This window comes from Vicugna pacos, chromosome 17 (assembly GCF_048564905.1).
Source record: "Vicugna pacos chromosome 17, VicPac4, whole genome shotgun sequence".
NCBI classification, from domain to species: Eukaryota; Metazoa; Chordata; class Mammalia; order Artiodactyla; family Camelidae; genus Vicugna; species Vicugna pacos.
Window position 1 is genome coordinate 22,859,799 of NC_133003.1, and position 24,737 is coordinate 22,884,535.

The 24,737-nt window shown below is 35.2% G+C and overlaps 1 protein-coding gene across 10 annotated transcripts in view; it reads left to right on the forward strand.

Annotated features, from left to right (window-relative positions):
* DOCK3 (dedicator of cytokinesis 3) overlaps window positions 1–24,737 on the forward strand; it is a 296,560-nt gene that overhangs the window by 110,599 nt on the left and 161,224 nt on the right. For all 10 annotated transcript variants that reach the window (XM_072941347.1, XM_072941354.1, XM_072941349.1 and 7 more), the window contains one exon: window positions 15,920–16,068. In XM_072941347.1, coding sequence (XP_072797448.1) covers window positions 15,920–16,068 — 149 coding nt within the window. The remainder of the gene's footprint in view (window positions 1–15,919; window positions 16,069–24,737) is intronic.

Consider the following 24,737-nt stretch of genomic DNA (forward strand, 5'->3'; position numbering starts at 1 on the left):
ATCCCAGCCTTATGCCATGAATTTATGACTCTTATAGCCAACAACCCACTGTATTTCTCTACTAAATCCCATAGATACTTCAATTCAACATGTTTAAAATTCTCTTGTACTCCCAAATACAGTCGGCTCAGACTCCTCTTGAAGAAACCTAGGAATCATCATAGGTTCTTTCCTTTCCTTCATGCCTTTGAATGATCAAGTTTCATCATTTCTGTTTCCTGAATACTTCCCAAATCTATTATTTCCTCTGTGGCTTTATCTCCACAGACCATCATCACTTCTTACCTGGACTTCTACAAAAGATTCTTACCTAGTTTTTCTGATCCAGGCTCATTCTGTCTCAACGTCTCATATTCCACATCTCTCAACAGTTGTACCCATCATTCCTACTACTACTACTTTCATACTTACTTCATAAATCATAAATATGATCATATTATTTTCTAATTAAATACCTCCAATGACTTGCTGTCATCTACAGAATCCAGCCCACATTCTTTAACATGGTATAATTTTCATGATTTGTCTCTGCTTCCCTCTCTAGCTTAATCTCTCCCTATCTTCCCATAAATATTTAGTACTCTAAATATTTCATTGCAAAAGATTCCAGTTCCCTGAAGGTGGCAGTTTTTCCACACCTCTGTGATTGTTTTCTTCATTCGGTTAACCCCTGCTCTAATACATGCCACTTGTGAGAAACCTTCCCAAGGTTAAGTGCCCAACCTTTGTAGCTGCCTCTCCTAATATCACTTATCTGAGTATATTGTAGCTTCTGTTCATTCTTCTGGCCTTGTCAGTAACGCTTCTGGACTTTAAGCCTTTTAGGCTTAAGGACTATTTTTTTTTCCATCTATTTATCCACAGTATTACCGTAGGGTTTGGCACATAGTGGGTATTCAGTAAATGTGTGATTAATAAATGGGCAGAATGATACAGCAGAAGAGTAACGGATGAATTCACATGATCTCTCTGCCTAACAATTTCCTTACCAGTACATGGAGGTACTGCTATAATGATTCTGTGCACAAGGGAACTTGTTTGAGCTCTGTGTCTTACCTCTGCTGCATCTAAGTAGTGACCCTGGGTGAATCAGTTAGCCCTTCTGAATCTCAGATTCTTCCTTTGTCAAATGGAGGAGAGTATAATAATATCGGGCTCCAAGTGGTGTGGTGAAGATTACAAGAGATGTATTTTGCAAGAGCTTAGCAATGTCTGAAATATAACAGGAGGTTCATAGATTTTCCCTTTTTCCATCCTTCGTGTTCCCTAACTAATTTCTTTTCTTTAATTCAGCATCTGTTCTTGGGAAAGCTAAAATCTTTCTTTCAGTTTCATTCCGTTTGATCTCTCTTCTAAATTAACTGCTTTCTTTTGCTCCAGCTATTGAGTTCTTTATTTGATCTATTTTTCAGTTTTGGGATCTTTATTTGATTTTTATAGATTTCAGTTCTGAGGTGAAATTATCTATCTTCTCATCCATTTAGTGGAATATATTACTTATAGTTAATTTAAAGCCTTGTCTGATAATTCCAATGTCAGACAAATATCTTGTGAGTCTCTATTTATTGTTTTTTCTTTGGTCATGTTTCTTGGTAAACCTGATAATTTTTTATTGAATGCCAGATATTTTATAAAAAAATTATAGAGGCTTTGTATGGGATTCTATTCCCCTAGAGAGAAATTTACCTTATCCCTGGCAGGCAGTTTCAGTAGGGGCAGATTATCTGATGAGGCTGCATTACAGTCTTGGTAAGGTGTGACCTACCTCTGATTCATATCCATTTCTAGGATATACCCTCTAATGGTTTCAACTGAGAAACTGGATTGTTTGCTGTGGCCTCTCTGCCTTGTCAAGCCCTGGCTCAAATTTTTGTATCCAAAACTCTGTTAAAATTTTTGTTCTACTTTAAGCTTGCTTTCTGTTAGGCTTTTTAGCACTGAGGAATAAGCATTTTAAGAATCAGAAAATGCATAAAGAGGAAAAGTAGCACCCCTCAGTGAGCTTCTGTTTTCTTTTAAACCTTAATCCCACAAGTCCTGGAAGCCCTTGGCAGCATAAATCCCAGTTTTTATTTCCTAGTCCTTTGTGACAGACAAAAGCTCTCTCCTGGCTTCTCTGCCTCTTAGTCTGGCTTCTTAGCCTTTCTTTCCAACTCAAGAATAATTAAATGTCTGAGTGAGAAAGTGGCAGACAGAATGTGGCATTTACCTCATTGAGTTTTCCTTCCTTCCTGGGTCTTGGCCTTGTAAGGCCTAGCTCTCTGGCTTGAAAGCTCTTCAGCTTCAGAAAGATTTTCTTTGTATGTTTTCTAGCTTTTTGTTTTTTAAAGCTGTACTTACAGGACCATTGAGCCGCTGCCAGCTACTCCATCATCACTATGAGACAGAAGTTTTCATACTTTTTAATTTGATATGTCTTTAATCATTTACCTTTTTTTTGATTTGCTTTTTGTGCTTTGCTTATTTGCATCCTTTTTTTCTTGATCATCAACTCTTTTGGTGATATATCTTGGTCCAAATTAGAGCTGAAATTTAGGCTTTAGTGCCTATCTGTCCTGATCAATTTTTAAGGGATGAATCTTAGGAAGGAGAGTACAATAACCACAAAACCATATTGATCACTCCATTTTGTGTTACTTTTCCAGGCAACTTCTGGCCATTGCTGTACCTTTAAACTCTTAGGGAGAAGCAACATTGGAAGGAAGCTGTCTTATGTTTTAATCCACTAGCCTTGGGATTGAGAGGAAAGAGGATTCTGTGCCAGCACTTACTTCATCAGTATTTTGCCCAGCAAAGTTTGTCCTTTATCTTGATTTTATCCTGCTGATAGACAACCCTAATTGTTACCACTGATTTTATAGTGAAAGAGCCATTAATAATGTTCTCAGTGTTTGGTAGGGACAAAAACATTGAAAGTGGTGCCCCATGGTACAGTACCCACCCTTCACACATACATCAGTTTAAGATAGTCTTCCTTGTCCTCAAGTGTTTCTCAAGGTGTTCTCTCTCTTCCCATCTCTCTTTCCCTTCCCTGAGTGTGTGTGTGTGTTCTGGGAATCTTCACCTCTCACTTCAATAGTTTTTCCAGTGTTTATTTTGAGACAGGTAGTTGACATCCCAAATCAGCTTATAATCTTACAAACAGAAAATTGCTTTTAAACAAGTTTTAGCCATGTATGTTTTAGTCCCTCAAGCTATGTTTCATGTTAGTACCCCAAGCCTTAAATGCTACTCTAGTTTGATAAGTGCTTATTGATACTATATTATTTTCTTTTAATTTTATAACCATTTTTTATTGAAGTGTAGTTAATTTACAATGTTGTGTTAGTTTCAGGTGTACAGCAGAATGATTCAGTTATACATATATATATATATTCTTTTTCAAATTCTTTTCCATTATAGGTTATTATAAGATATTGAATATAGTTTCCTGTGCAATGCAGTAGGTCCTTGTTGTTTATCTATTTTATAAATAGTAGCTTGTATATGTTATATCCTAAACTGCTAATTTATCCTTACCCCCACCTCGCTTTCCCTTTTGGCAACTATAAGTTTGTTTTCTCTGTCTGAGTCCATTTCTGTTTTATAAATTTCATTTGTATCATTTTTTTTATTTCCACATATAAGTGATAGCATATGATATTTGTCTTTGACTTACTTCACTTAATATGATGTTTTTTTAAAAAAATATATTAACGAATAGTTTACATACAGTATAGTGCATCTATTTAGTGTCCAGTTTTATTAATTTTGACACTGGTGTTCTTGTCTTTAAGTTTATTTTATCCTATGTTAATATAAGCCACTCCAGCCTTCTTATGCTTACTGTTTGCATGACATATTTTTTTGTTTCATTTGCTTTCAACCTCTTCATGTCCTTATATTTAAAGTACATTTCTGTGACAATGAATATATGTATGTTCATGTATAACTGAAAAATTGTGCTCTACACTGGAATTTGACACAACATTGTAAAATGATTATAAATCAATAAAAAATGTAAAAAAAAATAAGAGTTTGTCAGGGGATGGAGAGGTGGAAGGATGACTAGATGGAGCAGGGGACTTTAAGGGCAATAAAAAAAAAAGTACATTTCTAGTAGGTAGCATTTAGTTGGGTCTTGCATTTTATCCATTATGATATTATATGCCTTTTAATTAGAGCATTTGTTATATTGGAGTTAATGTAATCATTGATATATTTGATTTACATCTGCTATTTTTTGTTTGTCCCATCTTTCCTTTCTTTTTTTTCCTTTTCTATATTTTGTGGAATTATTTGAATACTTTTAGGAAATTGATTATAATTTGTATTGACTTTGAGCTATATTTCTTTGGGTTTTTTTGATTATTTCTCTAGGAATGATAATATACATTTATAGCTTTTCATAGTCTGTGTAGAATTGATATTGTACTACTTCACATGAAGTGTAGATACCTTTCAACTGTGTAGGTGTATTTACAAAACACACCCACTCCCATTCTTTGTTACGGTTTTCATCTGTTTTACATCTCTCTATGCTATGACTCAATTAAGACACTATTATAATTTTTTCTTTAATCAATCATACTTTAGAGAAATTAAGAGCAAAATAATAGTCTTTAACATTTACCCTTATATTTACCATTTCTAATGTTACTCATCTCTGGAGATCCAGGAGTTTCTCTTTGGTATCGTTTCTCTTCATTGTAAAGAACTTTCTTTAGTATCTCTTGTAGTGTGAGTCTGGTAACAATGTAGTCTCTTAGTTTTCCTTTTTCTTAGAATGTCTTTATTTCATCTTCAATTCTTAAATGATATTTTTTTCTGGATATTGAATTCTGAGTTGACTTTTTCTGGTACATTAAATACTGTTTTGCTATGATCTGGTTTCATAGTTTCTGATGAAAAGTCAGTGGAAATGTAAATCATTATTCTGCTGTGTGTAATTTACTGTTGTTCTCTGACTGCTTTAAAGATCTCTTCTTTATTTTTGGTTCTTAGTAGTTTGACTAAGGTATACCTACACATGAATTCCTTTAGTTTGTTTGCAGATGTGCTGAGCTTATTGAAAGTTCTAAATTTATACTTTTCACCAGTACTGGGAAGTTTTTTGCCATTATTTCTGCAAGTATTTTTGTCTTACTTTCTGTCTTTGAGATAATAATTATATTAGAACTTTTGAAATTGTCCCACAGGGCTCTAAGGCGCTACTTATTTTTCGTTCAATTTTATTTTCTCTTTTCAGGTTAGATTAATTCTGTTGATTTGTCTTCAAGTCACTGACTCGTCTGTCATTTTTACTCTGCCATTAAGCTCAGTCTGAAATTTTTACTTTTCATATTGTATTTTCTGTTCTAGAATTTCCGAATGTTTCTTTTTTAATGTTTTTCATTTTTATGCCTAGATGTCTTATTTTTTCATTTATGTATTTACTTTATTTCACTGAGTATAGTTATAATGGCTCTGTTAAAGTGTTTGTCTGACAATATCTTGACCTTCCCAGGTTTAGCATCTGTTGACTGTCTTTTCCCTTGAAACTGGGTTATATTTTCCTTCCTTACCGGATTTAGATCAGGTAGCTTTACAACTTGGACACTATGAATACTATGTTGTGGAAAATATGAATTCTCTTATATTGCTTCTGAGAGTGTTGGTTTTATTTTAGCAATCAGTTATTTTAGCTAGACCAAAACTGCACACTATTATACGTGTGGTAAGCAGTGGCTCAGATCTTAGTTCAGTTTTCTAAGCCACAGGTATAAGCTGCCCTTATAAAAGAGAACCCAGAGAACATCCTAGACCCTTTCACTGTGTGAGGACATAGTGAGAAGTTCACAGTCTGCAGCCCAAAAGAGGGCCTTCACCAGAATCTGACCAGGCTGGCACTCTGATCTTGGACTTCCAGTCTTCCAAAACTGTGAGAAGTAAATTACTCTTTATAAGCCATCCAGCTTATGGTATTTTGTTATAGTAGCCCAAACAGACTAAGACTTATTATGTAAAAAACACTGGCTTTTTATTACTCTTCCTTGTCCTTAACCATTGATGAACTTTTTCAAAGCAACAGTATTGTAGCAACTATGTAAGTCATTCATTTCTAAGACTGAATAATTGTAAAGAAAGGAAATTGGTCTAGGTAAGTGAAAAATAAGCCTAAGAATGCTAAAAAGACGTATTCTTTTTAATGTGGGAAAGAGGAGTAGCTTAACATAGATTTCTTGAACTTTTGTTTCTCTTATCAAATCTGAAAGGAGTGAAGAAGTTGGGCATATGTTGATTCATTGTTAATTACAGAGTATAGAGATAACAGGTTTTGGTATTAGTCACTGTTCTGCTTGTCTTTGACAATAGCTCTTAATGCAGGAAGAAAAGGCTTTTTTAGAAAAGAGAATTAGGAGCATTTCCAGTACCATTCCTTTGCATATGCCATTTCCTTGGATTTGAGCCTTGAAATAGCTTTACCGGGGTGTAATTCCAAAATAGACTTGTTTATTCTCTTTTGTATTTGAAAATGATACTGCTGATGATTTGAAATTACTTTTTATGGATAATCATAATGGCATGGTTTCTTTCCTCTAAGATGCAAATAGATTGATTCTGTTGTTAAAATAAGGACCAATACTGGCAGTAATAATTCAGAACTTATTATTGTCTCTTTTATTTTGCTTCCTACCTAATAGAAGTATAGTTAAAATGACAGCTTCATGGCATTTAATATCACTTACTTTTACAAATTCCTGGTCCCAAGTATTTCAGACTTTCATCTAAATGAGAACTCTTGATTTTCTGCCCATGGCCCTTGAACTGTGAGTTAAAGCTGCCATAAGCTTTAGCAAATGCTGATGAGATTCAAGGATCCCATAAGAGAGGTATACTGATGATTGAGAGAAAAAGCTTGCACTGGGAAAGAATTCATTGCACCAAGCAAATCAGTGACTCTAGGGAATGTCAGTAAGAGGCAATTCTCCCGTTTCCGTTCCCCATGCTTCAGACCTACCACACCTGTACATGCACATATACATCTTCAGAGGTTCCTGGTACCTCCAGTCCTTAAGCCTTTCTGCACATAAAGGGCTTGATTCTCACTGATTTCCTTCCTCTCCCTCTACTCAACTGTCCTCCCCACCCTGTCACCAGTGCTTAGTTTTCAGTCTTTCATTTTCGGCCAAGTTGTCTACTTTCAGGCTTTCAACATGAACGTTTGGAGGAGAGAGTAACAGTCTGATTTCTTACTGGTGTCTGCATCTGAGAAGAGGTACCTAGGGGAGCCAGGTTAAATGCTGCCTTTGAGTAGAGATTTGTTCTGTCTTATGTAGAAGGCTGACTGTGAGCTTGAGAATACCTTAGCTGTCCATGCCCACTGTTAGGTAAGTCAGAATTGTGAATGGGTGCCCTTGGCACCAGCAAATGGAGTCTCCATTTTTCATATCACTAATATTTTCCTTACCTTTCAGTTAGCTTTGTCCTTCTTATCAAGATGCTTGTCTGCTGTAGGGGAAGAATATGATCAGCTTACTTAATCTAACACTTAAGTCTTACCTCTCCGGCAAATATTTGTGTTGTGAAAAAGGATTGAAGCTATAAGGGGTGTTATTTTGATTATTAACGAGTCTATGAGGGAGGATGTGTTCGGGTTGGGAGTGGAGTGAGGAAGACATCCTGGCCCCTGAGAAGTGGGGAATTAAATATATATGTCAAGCAAATAGATTGTATAGGAACACCCCATATTATTAAAGAGTTAAAAAAGAAAAGAATACATTGCTTCTTTGTGTTCTTATTTCTTACAAATATGTGCTTGAAGATCAGTATGAAATAGTTTGGGTTTAGAGATTTTGTTTTACAGAAATTTCCCTTTTGAAATTAATTTCAAGCCTTGGCCAACTATGTCGTTGGACAATCTAAAATGAAAGTTGAAATTCTTGGGCTTAAAGATATTTTTGGCAAAAAAGTTGTTAAGGTTGCAAATACTGCAGTTTAGATATTTTTATGTTATACTGAGATGAGTTTTAGAGCTGTGGTGTATTATATAAACATTTTGAATAGGGTTATAGTTTAGTTGATATTAAGAAACTTAATTTTTTTTCCGTTAAATACTTTTCAGTTTTGTTGAGATATATTTGATAAATACAGTTGTAATATATTTAAAAGGTACATGATGATTTGATATATATACACATTGTGAAAAGATTCCCGTGATTGAGTTAATATATTCATCACCTCACATACTTATCTTTTTTTTTTAACATTTTTGAGTTATAGTCATTTTACAATGTTGTGTCAAATTCCAGTGTAGAGCACAATTTTTCAGCCATACATGAACATACATATATTCACTGTCACATTTTTTTTCGCTGTGAGCTATGACAAGATCTTGTATATATTTCCCTGTGCTATACAGTATAATCTTGTTTATCTGTTCTATATTTTGAAATCCCAGTCTGTCCCTTCCTGCCCCCTGCCCCCTTGGCAACCACAAGTTTGTATTCTATGTCTGTAGTCTGTTTCTGTTTTGTATTTATGTTCTGTTTTGTTTTATTTTAGATTCCACATATGAGCGATCTCACATGGTATTTTTCTTTCTCTTTCTGGCTTACTTAGAATGACATTCTCCAGGAACATCCATGTTGCTGCAGATGGCGTTATGTTGGTTTTTATGGCTGAATAGTATTCCATTGTATAAATATACCACATCTTCTTTATCCAGTCATCTGTTGATGGACATTTAGGCTGTTTCCATGTCTTGGCTATTGTAAATAGTGCTGCTATGAACATTGGGGTGCAGGTGTCATTTTGAAGCAAAGTTCCTTCTGGATATATGCCCAGGAGTGGGATTCCTGGGTCATATGGTAAGTCTGTTCCTAGTCTTTTGAGGAATCTCCATACTGTTTTCCACAGTGGCTGCACCAAACTGCATTCCTACCAGCAGTGTAGGAAGGTTCCCTTTTCTTCACAGCCTCTCCAGCATTTGTCATTTGTGGACTTTTGAATGACGGCCATTCTGACTGGTGTGAGGTGATACCTTGTTGTAGTTTTGATTTGCATTTGTCTGATAATTAGTGATATTGAGCATTTTTTCATGTGCCTATTGATCATTTGTATTTCTTCCTTGGTGAATTGCTTGTTTAGGTCTTCTGCCCATTTTTGGATTGGGTTGTTGTTTTTTTTCTTACTAAGTCGTATGAGCTGCTTATATATTCTGGAGAGCAAGCCTTTGTCGGTTTCACTTGCAAAAATTTTCTGCCATTCTGTAGGTTGTCATTTTGTTTTACTTACGGTTTCCTTTGCTGTGCAGAAGCTTGTAAGTTTCATTAGGTCCCATTTGTTTATTCTTGCTTTTATTTCTATTGCTTGGGTAGACTGCCCTAGAACATTTTTGAGATGTATGTCAGATAATGTTTTGCCTATATTTTCTTCTAAGAGGTTTATTGTATCTTGTCTTATGTTTAAGTCTTTGATCCATTTTGAGTTTATTTTTGTGTATGGTGTAAGGGAGTGTTCTAGCTTCATTATTTACATGCTGCTGTCCAGTATTCCCAACACCATTTGCTGAAGAGACTGTCTTTATTCCATTGTATATTCTTGCCTCCTTTGTCAAAGATTAGTTGACCAAAAGTTAGTGGGTTCATTTCTGGGCTCTCTATTCTGTTCCATTGGTCCATATGTCTGTTTTTATAGCAATACCATGCTGTTTTGATTACTGTAGCTCTGAAGTATTGTCTGAAGTCTGGGAGAGTTATTCCTCCAGCCTCTTTCTTTTTCTTCAGTAATGTTTTGGCAATTCTAGATCTTTTGTGGTTCCATATAAATTTTATTATGATTTGTTCTAGTTCTGTGAAATATATCCTCGGTAATTTAATAGGGATTGCATTAAATCTGTAGATTGCCTTGGCAGTATGACCATTTTGACAATATTGTGTCTTCCATATCTTTATTTTTTCTCTTGCTATTCTTGTCAGTTACACTATCCTTATAAATCAAGGTTATTTTTGCCCCACAGGAGGAGACAGGTAATTTTCCCCTACTTTCTTCTCTGAAAATGTTTGTATAAAATGGAAATTATTTAAATGTATTTCTTATGTATTATCTGTTATTAAGATTTTCTGTTTCTTCTTGAGTCAAATTTAACATATTTTCTAGAAAAATACTGACTTTAATTTTGAAATATTCATTTAAAGTTTTCAAATAATGCCATTATGAGCTTTCAAATCTTAAAGTATATATCATGTCTTATTTTGTTTTTCTCAGTTCTCAGAATGTTATATATCCACATCCCATATTTGAGACTTGATTATTAATAGCAGTTAAAGAAAGAAGTATTGGAAAAGTTTGAATAAACTCAAGTTCTTAAGGGTTAATCTTTTAGCAAGAAATAAAATGAGTAAGTAAGCCACCTACCTGTATATAAATAAAAGAATGTTCAAAAGTAAGAGGTAAAATGAAGAAGAGATCTGGACTTGTTCTCTTAACAACTTGAACTTTAGATGCAATGTTTAATTTCCATTAAGTTGAAACTAAATTACCATTAAGTTGAACTAGTGTTTAGTACCCATGGCAGGACATTTGTTCTCTTTGATGAGTAGTGCTTTTGATATAATTTTCTTTTAATTAGATTTTAATAATTTTCTATAGCATATATTAACCAATCTTTATGCATATGTAGTTTTAAAATAAAGATAGCATGCCTTATGACAGATCCTCTACAACTTTGCTCATTTATTGACTCAGGAGGCATCATTGTAGCACAATCTTTCTTTCCATACTGGGTTATAAGCAGTTTAGTAAAAGTCATTTTTAAATCAGGAGTATTAAAATTTAAAATTTCTCTGCAGAGTTCCAGGGATTCCTTCACAACAACGAGGCAAGTTCTACTTGACATGTAGTTGCAAAACAGCTTAATTATTTTAAATTTATGGTTTCCACTGACTCTTCAATATACTTTCCAAATACCCTGTGACCGTTCTTGCAAATATTAGATAATAGAGCTTTTGGAGAGGCTAAATGTTGTGTTGCTAAGATTTCTTTTTCTTCTTATTATTCTTTTTAAAAAATTCTTCAGCTTTGACAGGAACTAGGGATGATTATTTAGGAAAGCTAAATCTTAACCACCAACCTAATTACAGGCATACCTTGTTTAATTGTGCTTTGCTTTTGTTGTGCTTCACAGATACTGCCATTTTTACACATTGAAGGTTTGTGGCAACCTTGTGTCGAGCAAGTCTGTTAGTGCCATTTTTCCAACGGCGTTTGCTCGCTTCATGTTTCTGTGTCACATTTTGGTAATTCTCTCAATATTTCAAACTTTTTCATTATTATACTTGTTATGGTGATCTGTGATCAGTAATCTTTGTTGCTACTACTCACTAAGGGCTCAGATGATGGTTAGTGGTTTTTAGCAATGAAGTTTTTTTTAATTGAGGTACATGTATTGTTTCTTTAGACATAATACTATTAAACATTTAATAGACTACAGTATAGTGTAAACATAATTTTTTACACATCTGGGAAACCACATTTACATGACTCTCTTTATTGCAATATTCACTTGATCGTAGTGGTCTGGAACCAAACCTGCCCTATCTCTGAGGTATCCCTCATATACTGTTATTTGAATCCGCTGAGGATTAGGCATCTCAATAGAAAGGGATTTTTCAGCCTGAGTGAGGTATTTAGCTGTGGCATCAAGTAGTCCTAGGTAAATTGTGTACTCTGGGGCCAGTCTCCCAGATTGTTCATGTTGAATGTTATGTGTTCTCTTCAGCTAATAAACCCAAGAATACCATGTGGTGTCGGGGCAATACTGGTGGAGCCTCTGGGGCTGGGACCTCTGGTCAAAAGAGTCCATTAGGTTGGCCTGGAAAAAGAAATTAACACTGCATTAATTGTAATAATCGTGCTTCATTCTGATTATATGATCCATTTCATTCTTAGTGCAGGGTCAGTATTCTTAGCTTTATATTATTGGGAACAGTAGCTGATTTTCTGTTGGGAAAAAAAGTACTGTACAATTGTTCTGCTTATCTACATGACAAACTACCCCAAAGCTTAGTGGTTTAAAACAAATATTTATTATATTTCATTTTTCTCTGGCTGGAGTGCGTTCAGTTTAGCAGTTTTCTCATAGGGTTTCTTATTCTGCTGCAGTCAGATGCTGGTAGGATCTGTTGTCTCCTGAAGGCTTGACAGGGCTAAACATGGCATCTACATGGCCCACTCACACTCACATAGAGTCTCTCTTTGTGGCCTCTCCATATAGCTTGGGCTTTTCACAGCATGGCACCTGGATTCTGAGAGAGAACCTCCCAAGAGCATGTATTCCAAGAGATAGGAAGCATAAGAGCCAGACTAGTTAAGGGCTATGCTTAGAACTAGCCTAGCTCACTGCTGTCATGCTTGGTTGGTCAGAGCCTGCCAAATTTAAGGATGTAAAGAAATAGGCTCCACCTCATACCAGGGCACAGTCAGGGTCACATTTTTGTAGAAGAGAGTGTCAGGGACACATTTTTGGAATGGGAGATGTTATTGTCATCTTTGGAAAATACCATCTGCTAAAAACTCTTGATTAAAAAAATAACTGTGTAATGCCTTAAAAGAGTATGTAAGTGTATTCTTGCATTGATATTTTATGTGTCTGCATGTTGTTACATAGATACTGTATGTACACGTATGCAAGTATATATTACGTGTATGCATATATAGATGCATACACACATATATATGATGTTTCAGTATCAGTGTATTTAATTATGTGTGGCTTTAAAAAACACACAACTGCACTTTTAATTAGTATTCACAATCTCAAAACCATCTAACAGTTGAACTGTCTTTCCCCTGATGATTTGTGTTATCACTCCCTATGAAACTGTTTTATATCTGTTCCTCTGTCCTCAAACCTCTAACACCCCCTCCCACTGTACTCACTCTCAGCTAATGACCTTGCTTTTTATTTCCTTGAGAATAAAACAGCCAGAGGAAAAATTTAGTTCTATCACCAAATCTCCTACAACTACCTGTGTCATTACCCATTCTTGTGCCTTGCCTCTCTGTGACAATAGAGTATTCATCCTAAATGAAACCTCCCCTTTTGCCCTGGGACCCATCCCTTCTTGGCTACTCAAAGATTTAATACCTGCATCATCAAATTTTCCCTTTACTAGATCATTCCCTTCAGCATACAAATAGCCTAAAATTGTGCTTCATTTTAAATCCCTCCTTGATGGCACAAACCTGTTTCGCTACCCCATTTCTCTGCTTCCAGTTGTTGAAAATTCTACAATAGTTGTCTGTGCTCTGTCTCCATTTCCTCCTTTTCCATTACTCTTAAACTCACTTTGGCCATTCCATCCATGGCCAGTGATGGCCACCACAAATCCAGTAGCCAGTTCTCAGTCTGTATTTTATGTAACCTTTCTGTGCATTTAGCAAAGTCCTCCTTAAAACATTGTTTTCAAAACTCTCCTTCTTTTCCTCTCCCTCACTGCTTACTTCTTAATTTCCTTTGCTAGATTCTTTTCACTTTCCTGACCTCTAAATGTTGGAACTCAGGGTCAAACTTAGCATGTCCAAATTGAACCCTTTTTCTCTCTTCTAGGTATACCCCTCAGGCTAGGAAAAAGAATGATCCTTGATTCCATTCATATCCTGCATTTAATTTATCAGCTGATCATGACAGCTCTACCTGTAAAACATGTCAAAATTCCAGACTCTAACATTTTTACCTTCACTACTCTTACCTTTGTCTAGTCAGCCACCATCCTGTGGATTGTTGCAATAAATAGCCTCCTAACTGGACACCCTCACCCCCAGTCCTCTTTGCCTTTTCATGGTTTATTCTCAACAGAGTACTCAGAGTAATCCTTTCAAGACTTAAGTCATATCATGTCACTCTTCTGCTCCAAATGTCCCGTGGCTTCCCATCTTGCTGGGAATAAAAGCTAAAGCCCTTAACCTGGTTTGCAGAGGCTTTGCCTAATCTAGCTCTTGTTGCCTCTCTGACTGCATCATCACCACTTCCCCCTTGTTCGCTTTGCTCCAGGTGCACCGACCTCTTTATTCTCTGTGAACATGCCAAGTCCACTTCCACATCCAGACATTTCCTCTTGCTGTTTCTTATGCCTCTAAAACTTCCCTAGTTTTCCCAAATGCTGTCTCCTTATTTCATTCAGGTTTCTACTTAAAGTTCTGCTTCCAAAGAAGCCTTTCCCTGACCATTCTACCCGAAGCAATAACTTCTCCCATGCCCCAGCCAAACCACCCTTGGTCACCTACTATCTCTATTCTGCTTTAATTTTTCTTCTTAGAACTTATCACCACCATTATTTATTTGTCTGTGGTCTGTCTCCGCTCTCTATAATGAAGGCATCATGAGAGAGTAGGGACTTTTAATCACAAGAAAGTGATAGAACTCAGCAGGTGCTCCATAAGCATTTGTTAATTGAGTGAATGCATAAAAACCTGTGTATGTATGCAGTGGATTGTTGTGTATGGCTTGATGGGAAAATAGTAATTCTAACTTTCTGTTTTAAACTTGACCTGTGACCCTGTTTTATCAAAAAATAATGCATGTGCTGGAAGCAAACACCACATTGCCTTTATTGCTTATCTTCAAGATCTCAGTTTTCCAGATGCAATTTGCTTAGGCTTTGTTGCTTTCGAGCTGGCAAGAATTTGTGAGTTCTGCTGTTCTGTCAGCAGTGTATTATCAGGGTGCTTAACTTTTCTTCACATGTTCACTAAGTGAAGAAAGTACGGCTCGATGTAGTTAGAGTACGTGATTCCTAAGGTCTTCTAGTTAAAAATAATTTCTCTTTAAGATGGGCCTTTAAAAATCTAATGCTCCATTAGGTGATTTCCAAATAGTATGATGTTACAAACATTTTAATCAATAAGATCATGGCCACTTAAAAACATTAGCAGATTCTACTGGTTTGTAATTTATTTTATAAGTAATTTTATTTACAAACACTTTAATCAAGCTTATTTTGGCAAGTATCTTTTTAGGGGAAATTCCAGATAGAGACTTTACTAACACGATGGTAAAGAATGATCTGTCTTTAAAGGCGTTCTTTACAGATAAGTTACATTCCAAGAATTTTAATTATTATATAAAATTGTGCTTCTCTATAATAGAAATAGAAACTGAAAAATTCCTAAGTCAAGATTTCACTTATGAGCAAATAGGACTTTAGTTTTTAAACCTTTATTCTTAAGTAAACCTTTTTGCTAAGCATCTACAGTCACGGCATTTACATTTTTTTGCTTGTAAGGTTAAAACCGCTATGGTGTCCATAATTAAGTTCATTAAGATGTTTCTACTTAACTCTTACAAAGGTGACACTTTTTATTAAACTGAAGAGAGTAGAAATCTGTGACACTAGGGACACATACTGTTTTCTAAAGCTAATTAAAGCTAAATGAGGCCTGGAAACCTGGAATGACTCTCACTCCAGAGACTGTAGCTTTATAGTGAAACCTTAGTTCTTTCAAAATAGGGCAAATGATTCTCTCTCTTTCCCCAACCCTGACTTGAGTATCCTTCCTGGAGAAACCAGAGATGTTGCTGGTGGTTGAGATCTTTGTTGTTACATACACAGTAATTTCAGTTAGAGAAAACAGCTCTAGGCTCCTGTTCCATTCTGTTCTGATTAAGTTTAGTGACTTTTACTGGAAAACAAATAGTCCAGGATGGAGTCGAGATAAACAGTATTTTGCATGATCCAGATCAATCATACTGTTAGATTTCACTTTATAGAGATTTTTAAACAGTAGGAAGTAAGGACTTCGTTTTAAGATCTTTATTAAATAAGCCTCTTTTTACATTGCCTTTTTTAGAGGTTCAAAGGAATGAACACTTTTCATAGTTTAACTATTTCTCTTTCTTTTTTCATTCCCTTCCCATATCCCTTTTTTATTTTACCCAACACCAAAAATGCCCTTTCAGAAACATAAAGTAGATCTTTTCTACAAGCTACGCCATGTGATGAATGAACTTATTGACCTTCGAAGGCAGCTACTGTCTGGGCACCTGACTCAGGATCAGGTGCGGGAGGTTAAGCGGCACATCACCGTGCGCCTGGACTGGGGCAATGAGTAAGTATGAATATCGTTTGGGTATCTCTCAGTTTCATTTATGATACGAGTTTATACCTGATCAAAGCTTCTCTTTAGTGATTAAAAGACATTGTTGTATTCTCCACTAAGCTTTGATCATGTTTACAATAAGTAGTTGTTTCTTTTAGTTTATAGCAAAGAACACTCGTTGGTTCTACTCACTGAAACTCTCTCAGCCTCTGTTTTCACTTTTGGAAAATTAAATAATTGGACTACATTATATTCTGGAGTTTCTTCCAAATCAGATTTGTTGATTCTAGACCCCATTAATCAGAATACTCTTTTGTTTCATCTTTTAGTACTTTTTAAATTTCATGTAAATTCAATGTCTTTTACATTTTATACAGTGAATCTGAATAAGCATATACTACAAATGGGAGCTGTCAACATCTGTACTTCAAAATATTCTTGACTTGTCATTTAGAAATAGTTCTGCATTTATGCAGTGGGTATGATGATTTGTTATCGCCAGGCAAGTAAAATTCTAAGACTTTGGCAGGGAAGCTAGAGTAGATAGTATTCAGATTTTATTTCTTCCTAGATTTAATAATTGATATAATTTTCAAGTGCTATATCTCATTCTCTTAAAATGAGGTCCATTGAAACTTTGAAGTGCCTGAGTTGCTTCCTATTTAAGATAAATATATATATATATATATATATATATATATATACACATACATATACATATACACACACACACCTTAAGTATATTTTAGTACAAGTATTTAGCTCTTCTCCCCTTTGAGACATCATTGAAATGATAGAAAATAAAAGGAATGGGAGAAGCCCAGCAATAAATAGGCTATATGAACCCATTTTTAGGAGCTGAAAAGTAGAGAGACGATTAGTGACAGAAGAAGCCCGTAATATATGGAGGAACTTTAGCTAATGAAGGAGCTGGTCTGCCGCAGCTTCTAGAATCATGAAAGAAAGGGAGTATGCTTTGGAGCTTAAAAAAAGACATGCTTAAAAGTCTGTAAAGGAATAATACTTCACCAACATGAGTAGAAAACCTGACAGCCAAGTGTTTCCCTTTGGATAAACAAATACAAATACCAACTGCCTAGAGGAAAACTGGGCAATGTAAGTTTGGCCTGGGACTTTGTTGCAGATTTCTTCAGATTGTGATATTTAAGGGTTTCAAAGTGTAATGGCTAGATTTCTTCCATTTATCAGAAAGAGACGCTTGCTAGTCATCTACCCTCATAAAGAAAAATCCCCCACACTCTTAGTGCCTTCTAAATTTGAGTGAACAGTTGACCCTTATCAGATATTTGGGAGAAATCCTTCCAGAGGGAAGAGAGAGACCAAGATAAACAAAATACCTGGCCCCAGAGAGAACTAGAGATAAGTAAAGAACTTGAAAAAAAATCTCTGAGTATCCTCAAAGAGAATCAGAAAGACTCATGTACTATAAAATGCTATGAAAAAGGATTGGAGAATGTGATTTCAAAAAAAAATGCAGGAAGAGAACAGAAAGATAATTTTATCTTATATTTAGGAAAAGAAAACAGAGATGGGAAATGTTGAGGAAAGAATAACACAGAGGTTCAGTCCAGGGGGTCCAACATCAGACATTATAATTTCCAGGAAAAGAATAAAGGTGATAAAAGGGAAGTTCTAAAGAACTGATAGAAGATTTCCTAGAGCCAAAGAGCAGGTGAATTGAAAGCTCTTAGAGTACAAAGAGCCTATCAGATACCTAGTGTAATGAATGGGGAGGAAGAACCAATATCTACAGCGAGGCACCTTAAGATATTTCAGTATTCCAGTGATGAAGAGAAGCTTCTAAAAAGGTTGTCAGACAGAAAAACAGGTCTTCTTACAAAAGAATAAGATTCACACCAGCCTCACAAATTTTATCAGTAACACTTGATGCTAGAATATAATGAAGTAATATCTTCAAAATTCATTTGGGAAATGATTTGCCAGCCAGAATTTTATAAACAACTAAACTATCAAATCAAGTGTCAAGGCCAAATAAAGCCATTTTAAAGCATTCAAGGATATAGAAGTTACATTTCATGGCTCCTTTCTTAAGAAGGACCTTGAGGATGTGTCCTTGCAGAGTAATACCAGCCCAGCATGGTATTGTTTTTCAGTAGAAAAGAAAAAATTTACAACCCTAAATTAGTTATTTGTGACATTTTGAAGTTACAGCATCCTGTCTTGGTTTATTTCATTAAATTACACCCTTTCTTGACTGTTAGTAGTATTTCTTGACATGTACCACAGACTCCTATATATACCATGAATTCAGGTGTACCATAGATCAGGCACTGTTCTCTAAATCTAACTTTGGGTAGTAAAAATCTTGGCAAAATGCAGTATGATAACTTACAGCATAGCTACTGATCCTGTCTCCTCAGCCCCAAATAGTATGTTATTAAATGGTACCATTGCATTTATTTAAAAAATCAATAATAGTAATAATTGCAAACATAATATGACTATGTGCCAAGCAAATTGTTGCACTGGAAATGACACTAACAGTTGCATAAATCATTATGTTGCAGTTTTAACTGCAACCATACATACCAGTAAATATAAGAGAAATATTTTAGAAATACCAGTATCTCTTTAGGATAAAGCTTGGAAAACAGACCAATTAGATTTTGCAGTCAAATCTGAAAACTTAAAGGTGATAGCTTGCAAACAAGTTCAATTATATTTGAAAAAGGTAGAGGCCATTATAAATACCTGTCAGTAAATTATAGCGCTATTCTACCTTCATTAATAACTTTTTATCTACAGAATGTGTATGTGCTTCTGTGTGTGTAGAAGGTAGTATTTATATGTTCATTTTGATAAAAACCAAAAACTAGGAGATTAGTTTTAACCCCAAACACATACTTTCCCCCTTCTCCCTCCCCTTTCCCCTGATCCTCCTCTCCTGGAGTCTCTGTATCTTCTTCCCTCCTTTTCCCCTCCCCTTCCACTTCTTTCCTTCCCCCTTCTTCTTCTTTTAATTTCTCTTTACCTGCACTGGAAAATATAGTCACTTGAAAACTTAATTGAGAACTTTGTAGGTCTATAATTATTATTAAAGGAAACAGACATATGCTCCCCAAACAATAGGACTATTCTCTCTGATTCTCACTTGAATGAACCTTTTGAAAATTTTTCCTTCTTACTTTGAAAGAAGAAATGATTTAGTGCAAAAATAAAATCATATCATACTGTCCGGTTATATAAAGGAGACTCTTCTATGCAACAGTTGATCATTGATAACCATATCCGTTGTTCCCATTTTATGCCCTCATAGTTCCACACTTCTTATTCCACCACATTTTCATAAATGCCATAAAATATTGAAGCTTAGCACATGTTGGCATGTGGTGGGTGCACAATCCATGTTTGCTGATTGTATTTTTATGTTTTAATTGATGTAACTAAATATTAATCATATGTAAGTTTAAACCTTATGCCTTTTCCTATAAGCTCTTAGACATTATAGCTTTGCCTTTTCAGAACCTGTTTCAGAAGCTATCAATAACAGCTACTAATTGTTTATTGAACACATCTGTCTGTATCATTGTGGCAAGTGCATGGTCAAACTTTATATGCACTGTTACAATGAGATGCTGTTATGATCTTCCAAGGCAAGAAACACATTTTCCATTGTTGCATAGTGAGTGGTAGAACTAGTGTTTGTACCCAGAACTGATCCCAAAAGCCGTATAGCTTCTGCAGGACCTTACTATCTCTATGATTATTTATAAGTATAAGTCTTAAAGCCAAACAAATTATTGTCAGTATTTCTGGTCTGTAGGTTATTCGATCTTTGTTCTATCATCTATACTCCTTATCCCATAATGTATATCTGCTTTAACATTGAGTTAGAACATTCAAGGATAGAAACTAAACTGGTACCCTTTTATTTAGAGTTTAAAAATGCAGAGCTCTCCACATTTATATGACAACAATTTAAATTTTGTTTCCTGAGATTAGGAATTATTTATTTTGCCAAAAACTTGAAGATTCTGGCATTAAATGTATGTGACTTTCACTTGTTGGCCTCTTCGTGTATGTGTACACCCATTCCATAAGTGAAAGTTATTAAAATTGTATTAGGCAGAAATCACATTTGTAATACTATGTTATAAAATACAGGAAGGGCATAAAACAAAGTAGTGTTCAAGTTAACCAACCATTATTTCTGCTCAAGTCTCCTGTTCAAAGAATAAGTCAGTTAATTACATTCTCTCCAAGGGAATTCTAAAATAATTTATCTAGCAATGTAGTTTTAATGTGTTAATTTAATATTTTCATCACCTTCTATTAAAGATGTTGAGAAAAGTTTCTTCTCAGTCTCTAATCTTATCACCACAGTAAATATAGCATAGCTGAGTTAAGTTGTATTAGCCCACTACTGACACAGCTTAGTTGATCTTTGCCTTAGAAAAATACCTAAGTAAGAAATATTTTACTCTTAGAATAATTTATAGGATTTTTGTATTTTTCCTTTAGGGAGAGAGTACAGATTTGAATAAAATATAAATATTTTATAAGCTTCTGTTGAATTAGAATGTTTCTACAGATTTTAAGTATCAAATGAAAAAATTGGTATCTTTTTATTGTGAAGTCTTACCATTTAAGACAAATAACCGATAAATATGTAATAATTTCTAGTTATTTAATTGTCTTTCTCTCCCTCTCCCTCTATCATATTCTTTCCCTCCCCTGCCTCTCTTTTGTACCTTTTCTCAGATTTTCATAAATTGTATGTAACCCACCCACGTCTCTTTCTTCCTGCTTAGTTTATGTTGCTCACCAAGGGAATTGCTCTTGGAGGAAACAACACAAGCAGCAGTTTGGGTTGTAGTGTGTAGAAAATACTGCCACCCCATGCCCCACCCCAGCGAGTTTCCTCTGAGTAGATTTTTAGCTAGGACTCAGAAAGGTTTGTGGTTCAGTACTTTCTCTTTAAGGGCATAGTGATATTTTCCAGCTTCAGGACATCTGAAATTAGCACAAGCTTCCAGTGCTTTATTAGATTTCTCCTGATGTAAGGTATTGTGCCCATCAATCAGTATTTTGCCCTACTTAAGAAGTCTGAGATAACTTTGTTTAAAATGTACGTGTGTCAGAATCCTCTGTCAAGTTACTATATTCAGACGACTAATACCCACACACTCACTGGTTCTTGTGCGTCTGTTTTGCCCACCGTCATACCCTGCACTTAGCACAATGCCTGCACTTGACAGGCACTAGGTGAGCGTATCTAAGTGCTAAGGTGGGTTTGTTCTTACGCCTGGTGGCCATTCATTCATCAGTCTGTATTTGTTTCCTTCTGGGTTAATGGATTGATACAAAAATCATTCCTCAGACTATTAATGACCAAATTGATTAAAATCACTTACAGCCATTAGTACTTAACTTCATGGTTATTAGTAGAAAGGCGGCAGTTACAGTGAAAATATCATGGGTTCAGAGTAAGACAGACCTAGCTTGAGACAAGCTCAACTCTACTCCCTTAAGAGACCACTTAGTTAACTTCTCTGGGCTTCAGTGTCCTCAATTATAAAATGGGTGTAATACTGTGTACTTCCCATAGTGCTTAGAGATGATATCCAAAAAATACCTATTCCAAGTAAATGTTCAGTAAAAAAGGTAGCTATTATCTTATATTTTATTATCTAAATACAAGTGTACCATGCTTTCATTAGTATAGTTATATCTGTATGCACTCTTTACTCTAAGTGTCAGAAAAGGGCACTGCCCACAGAAAATCTTAGTATCTCTAGTCTTTTTCAACTGATTCTGGGGGAGAACTAAGTCATAAATGCATTAAAACTTCCTTTGTTTATAATTAATTAACTATAAGTTATTTCCTATGTTCTCTGGTTCGGATGAGGAAACTCAGAAGAAAAAGACGCAATAGAAAATAGACTAGAACATGGAACATTTAAAAGACATGTAAAATTCAAAGAATTTGATACAGAGATTCAGGGCCTTTAGAGAGGTGCATCTAAAAGAATATAGGAGCAAAAGTATGTTCACTCCTGCATCTGTAAGTTCAGCGTGAGCCTAGTATGGAGTAGATGCCACTAAATATTTATTGAATTATTGGAATGAATGAACGAGTGATCAGTGACAAGTGGTGAGAGGCTAATTATTTTTGTGAAGACTGTTTACCTAAGCAATTAGACCGCTTTGAAAACTCAGTTCTATACTACATCTGTATGTAGATATTTACATAGTTGTATGCCTCCTGCTTGTGTCCATCTGTTTACGGGTCTATTTTTCAGACACTGTACCTCTTCAGTCACAGCCCTTGTGCTGTAAGCCATAGTTTGGCTAATGATGTAACTACAACATTATGATAATTACAATAGCAGAAGCAGTTCACAATGCCTGATGAATGAGTGATTCACATGGATTAATCCTTAAAAACAGCTTATGATGGTAGAGAAGACAGTGTGACTTGGTGGGAGAGCCAAGATACAAACTAAGCAATCTGACATCAGAACCCATGCTCTTAACTACTGTGTGGCATTGCCTACCTTTGCTGTGAAGATGGAGAAGAGACTAAGCTGACCATTCCCTGTGCTTACTGTTCACTGTTCTTAGAGAATACCGTAGGAAGAAATAGCCAGAGTGAATATTATTCAGAGTGAATTTATAGTAAACATGTGTTGTTTCTCACTGTGCAGCATCTCTCCCTTCTTCCAATGAGGACATTCCTCCAATTTGACTTTTGAAAACTACTCTTCCTCCATTGAAGATGATATTAGTAGAGGGAAATCAGTCTTTGGTTTTGTCAGATCACCTGTTAATCATTTTATTTCCTAAGATAATGAAATCAACTAAAAGGTACTGTGCTCTAGTGATTTCTAGGAGAGGGAAAATGCTCTGTTCTCAGGGGTAAAGTAGCATGGTGAATGTGAACATTTGCTTGACTCAAAACTGCTGTATTCCCAATATTTAGCACCACTGGTGTACATGATAGATCCTCAGAGAATATCTTTGAGGTGAGTGGGTGGATATATGGGTGGATGGATAATTGAATGAACAAGCAAACTGAGGGTGTCGTAGTGCTAAGAGATGGAGTTTGCATGAATGCTGGTCTCCAAACAGGCCCCATCACTGTGTGGTGCACTACCACAGAACACGTACACTCAGCCCTGGCACTATTGACTTACATCCATCTGGATTTTTTTCTTAAACTGTTGTATTGAAAACATCTATTTTGGAGGGAGGGTATAGCTCAAGTGGTAGAGCACATGCTTAGCATGCACAAAGTCCTGGTTTCCGGTACCTCCTCTAAAATTAAATAAAGCTAACTACCCACCCCCCAAAAAGAAAACACCTGTTTTGATTGGATTGTTTGTACAGTCCTTCTTTTTGTTACTAAATTGTAATATTTAGATTATATCATATATTGTATGACCACCAGCAGCTAAAGAATACGTGTGAAATTTTCTCTCTTCATTTTTTTTATTTAAGAAGTTTCAATAGCATGACTACAGAAAATTTGTAAACTGTCTTAAGTGCTCATTGTATAATACCCCTTTCCTTATACAAGTACTAATATCATTTTTGTGATCTTTCCACTGTTTTTTCATATGCATATAAAAGTATTTTAAATATTTGAGATCATTCTTTAAAGTGTAAATTGCTTTTTATCCTGAGAGAGGTAAAAAGAATGTGCTTCAGTGCTCTTTTGCTCTCCATGACACTGCTGCCTTTTCATGCTTTAAGTGTTAGAAGTCAGAAGTCTGAAATAATTTCAGAGAAATTAAGAATAGTTAATAAGAGATGATTGAATAGAGTATTTCTTTGATTATGAAGGTAGGAAATAAAACCTCTTACAGATTTAAGTGCATTAACTTTAATAATCAGATTTGATGGCATAGTTTTACCATTAAACTATAAACTATTAAAATTATCCCCTCTTTAAAAACTCACATTTCTCTATTATAGAATAATGCAAGTTATAATAATAGATAATAGAAAAAGTTGAGTTTTTATCCTTTAGTAGAAAAATAGGTTTCTCCTTTTTTCTTGCCTACTAGAAGTACACATCTGAATTTTAATTCTTAATCACACTAATCATCTTAGCCTATGTAATTAGTATCTTTGCTATACCTTCTTCATACAAACTTGACTTCCCATTTTTATTGTAACAGTCTCACTACAATTTCTTTAACATCTTCATATCTTTTCCTATAAGTAGGATGTAAGTTATAAATAAAATAAAATAATCCTGCATTTTGGATGTATATATGGCCTTATTTTAAATAAGTAAGATTTATGCAGAGAAAGAGCCTACAGAATTAGTTTTGCTAGCATATTCTGAACATAGTTCATAATCCAGGTGAAGAGAAAAAAAATAGACTTTAATAAGTGTGTGTGTGTGTGTATACACACACAAAGTTTAAAAAAAGAAGAAAAAATATATACTTGCATCATCTATGGAATAGTTTTGCTGGATGCGATAATTCATAACCCTTGTTTTAGAGTAGAGTGATCACAGAGCATCTCTGAAACCTTGATGAGAGTGATAGGCCCTCTCCTCAGAGAAAATGCATACATGAACACGTGCACATACTTGTGTAAGTAGTTAAGAAACCATGACCCCGTAATTCCACTGGACTCCAGGTTTAGAACTGTTGTTCTAGAGAGTGAGGAAAGAGCTAACA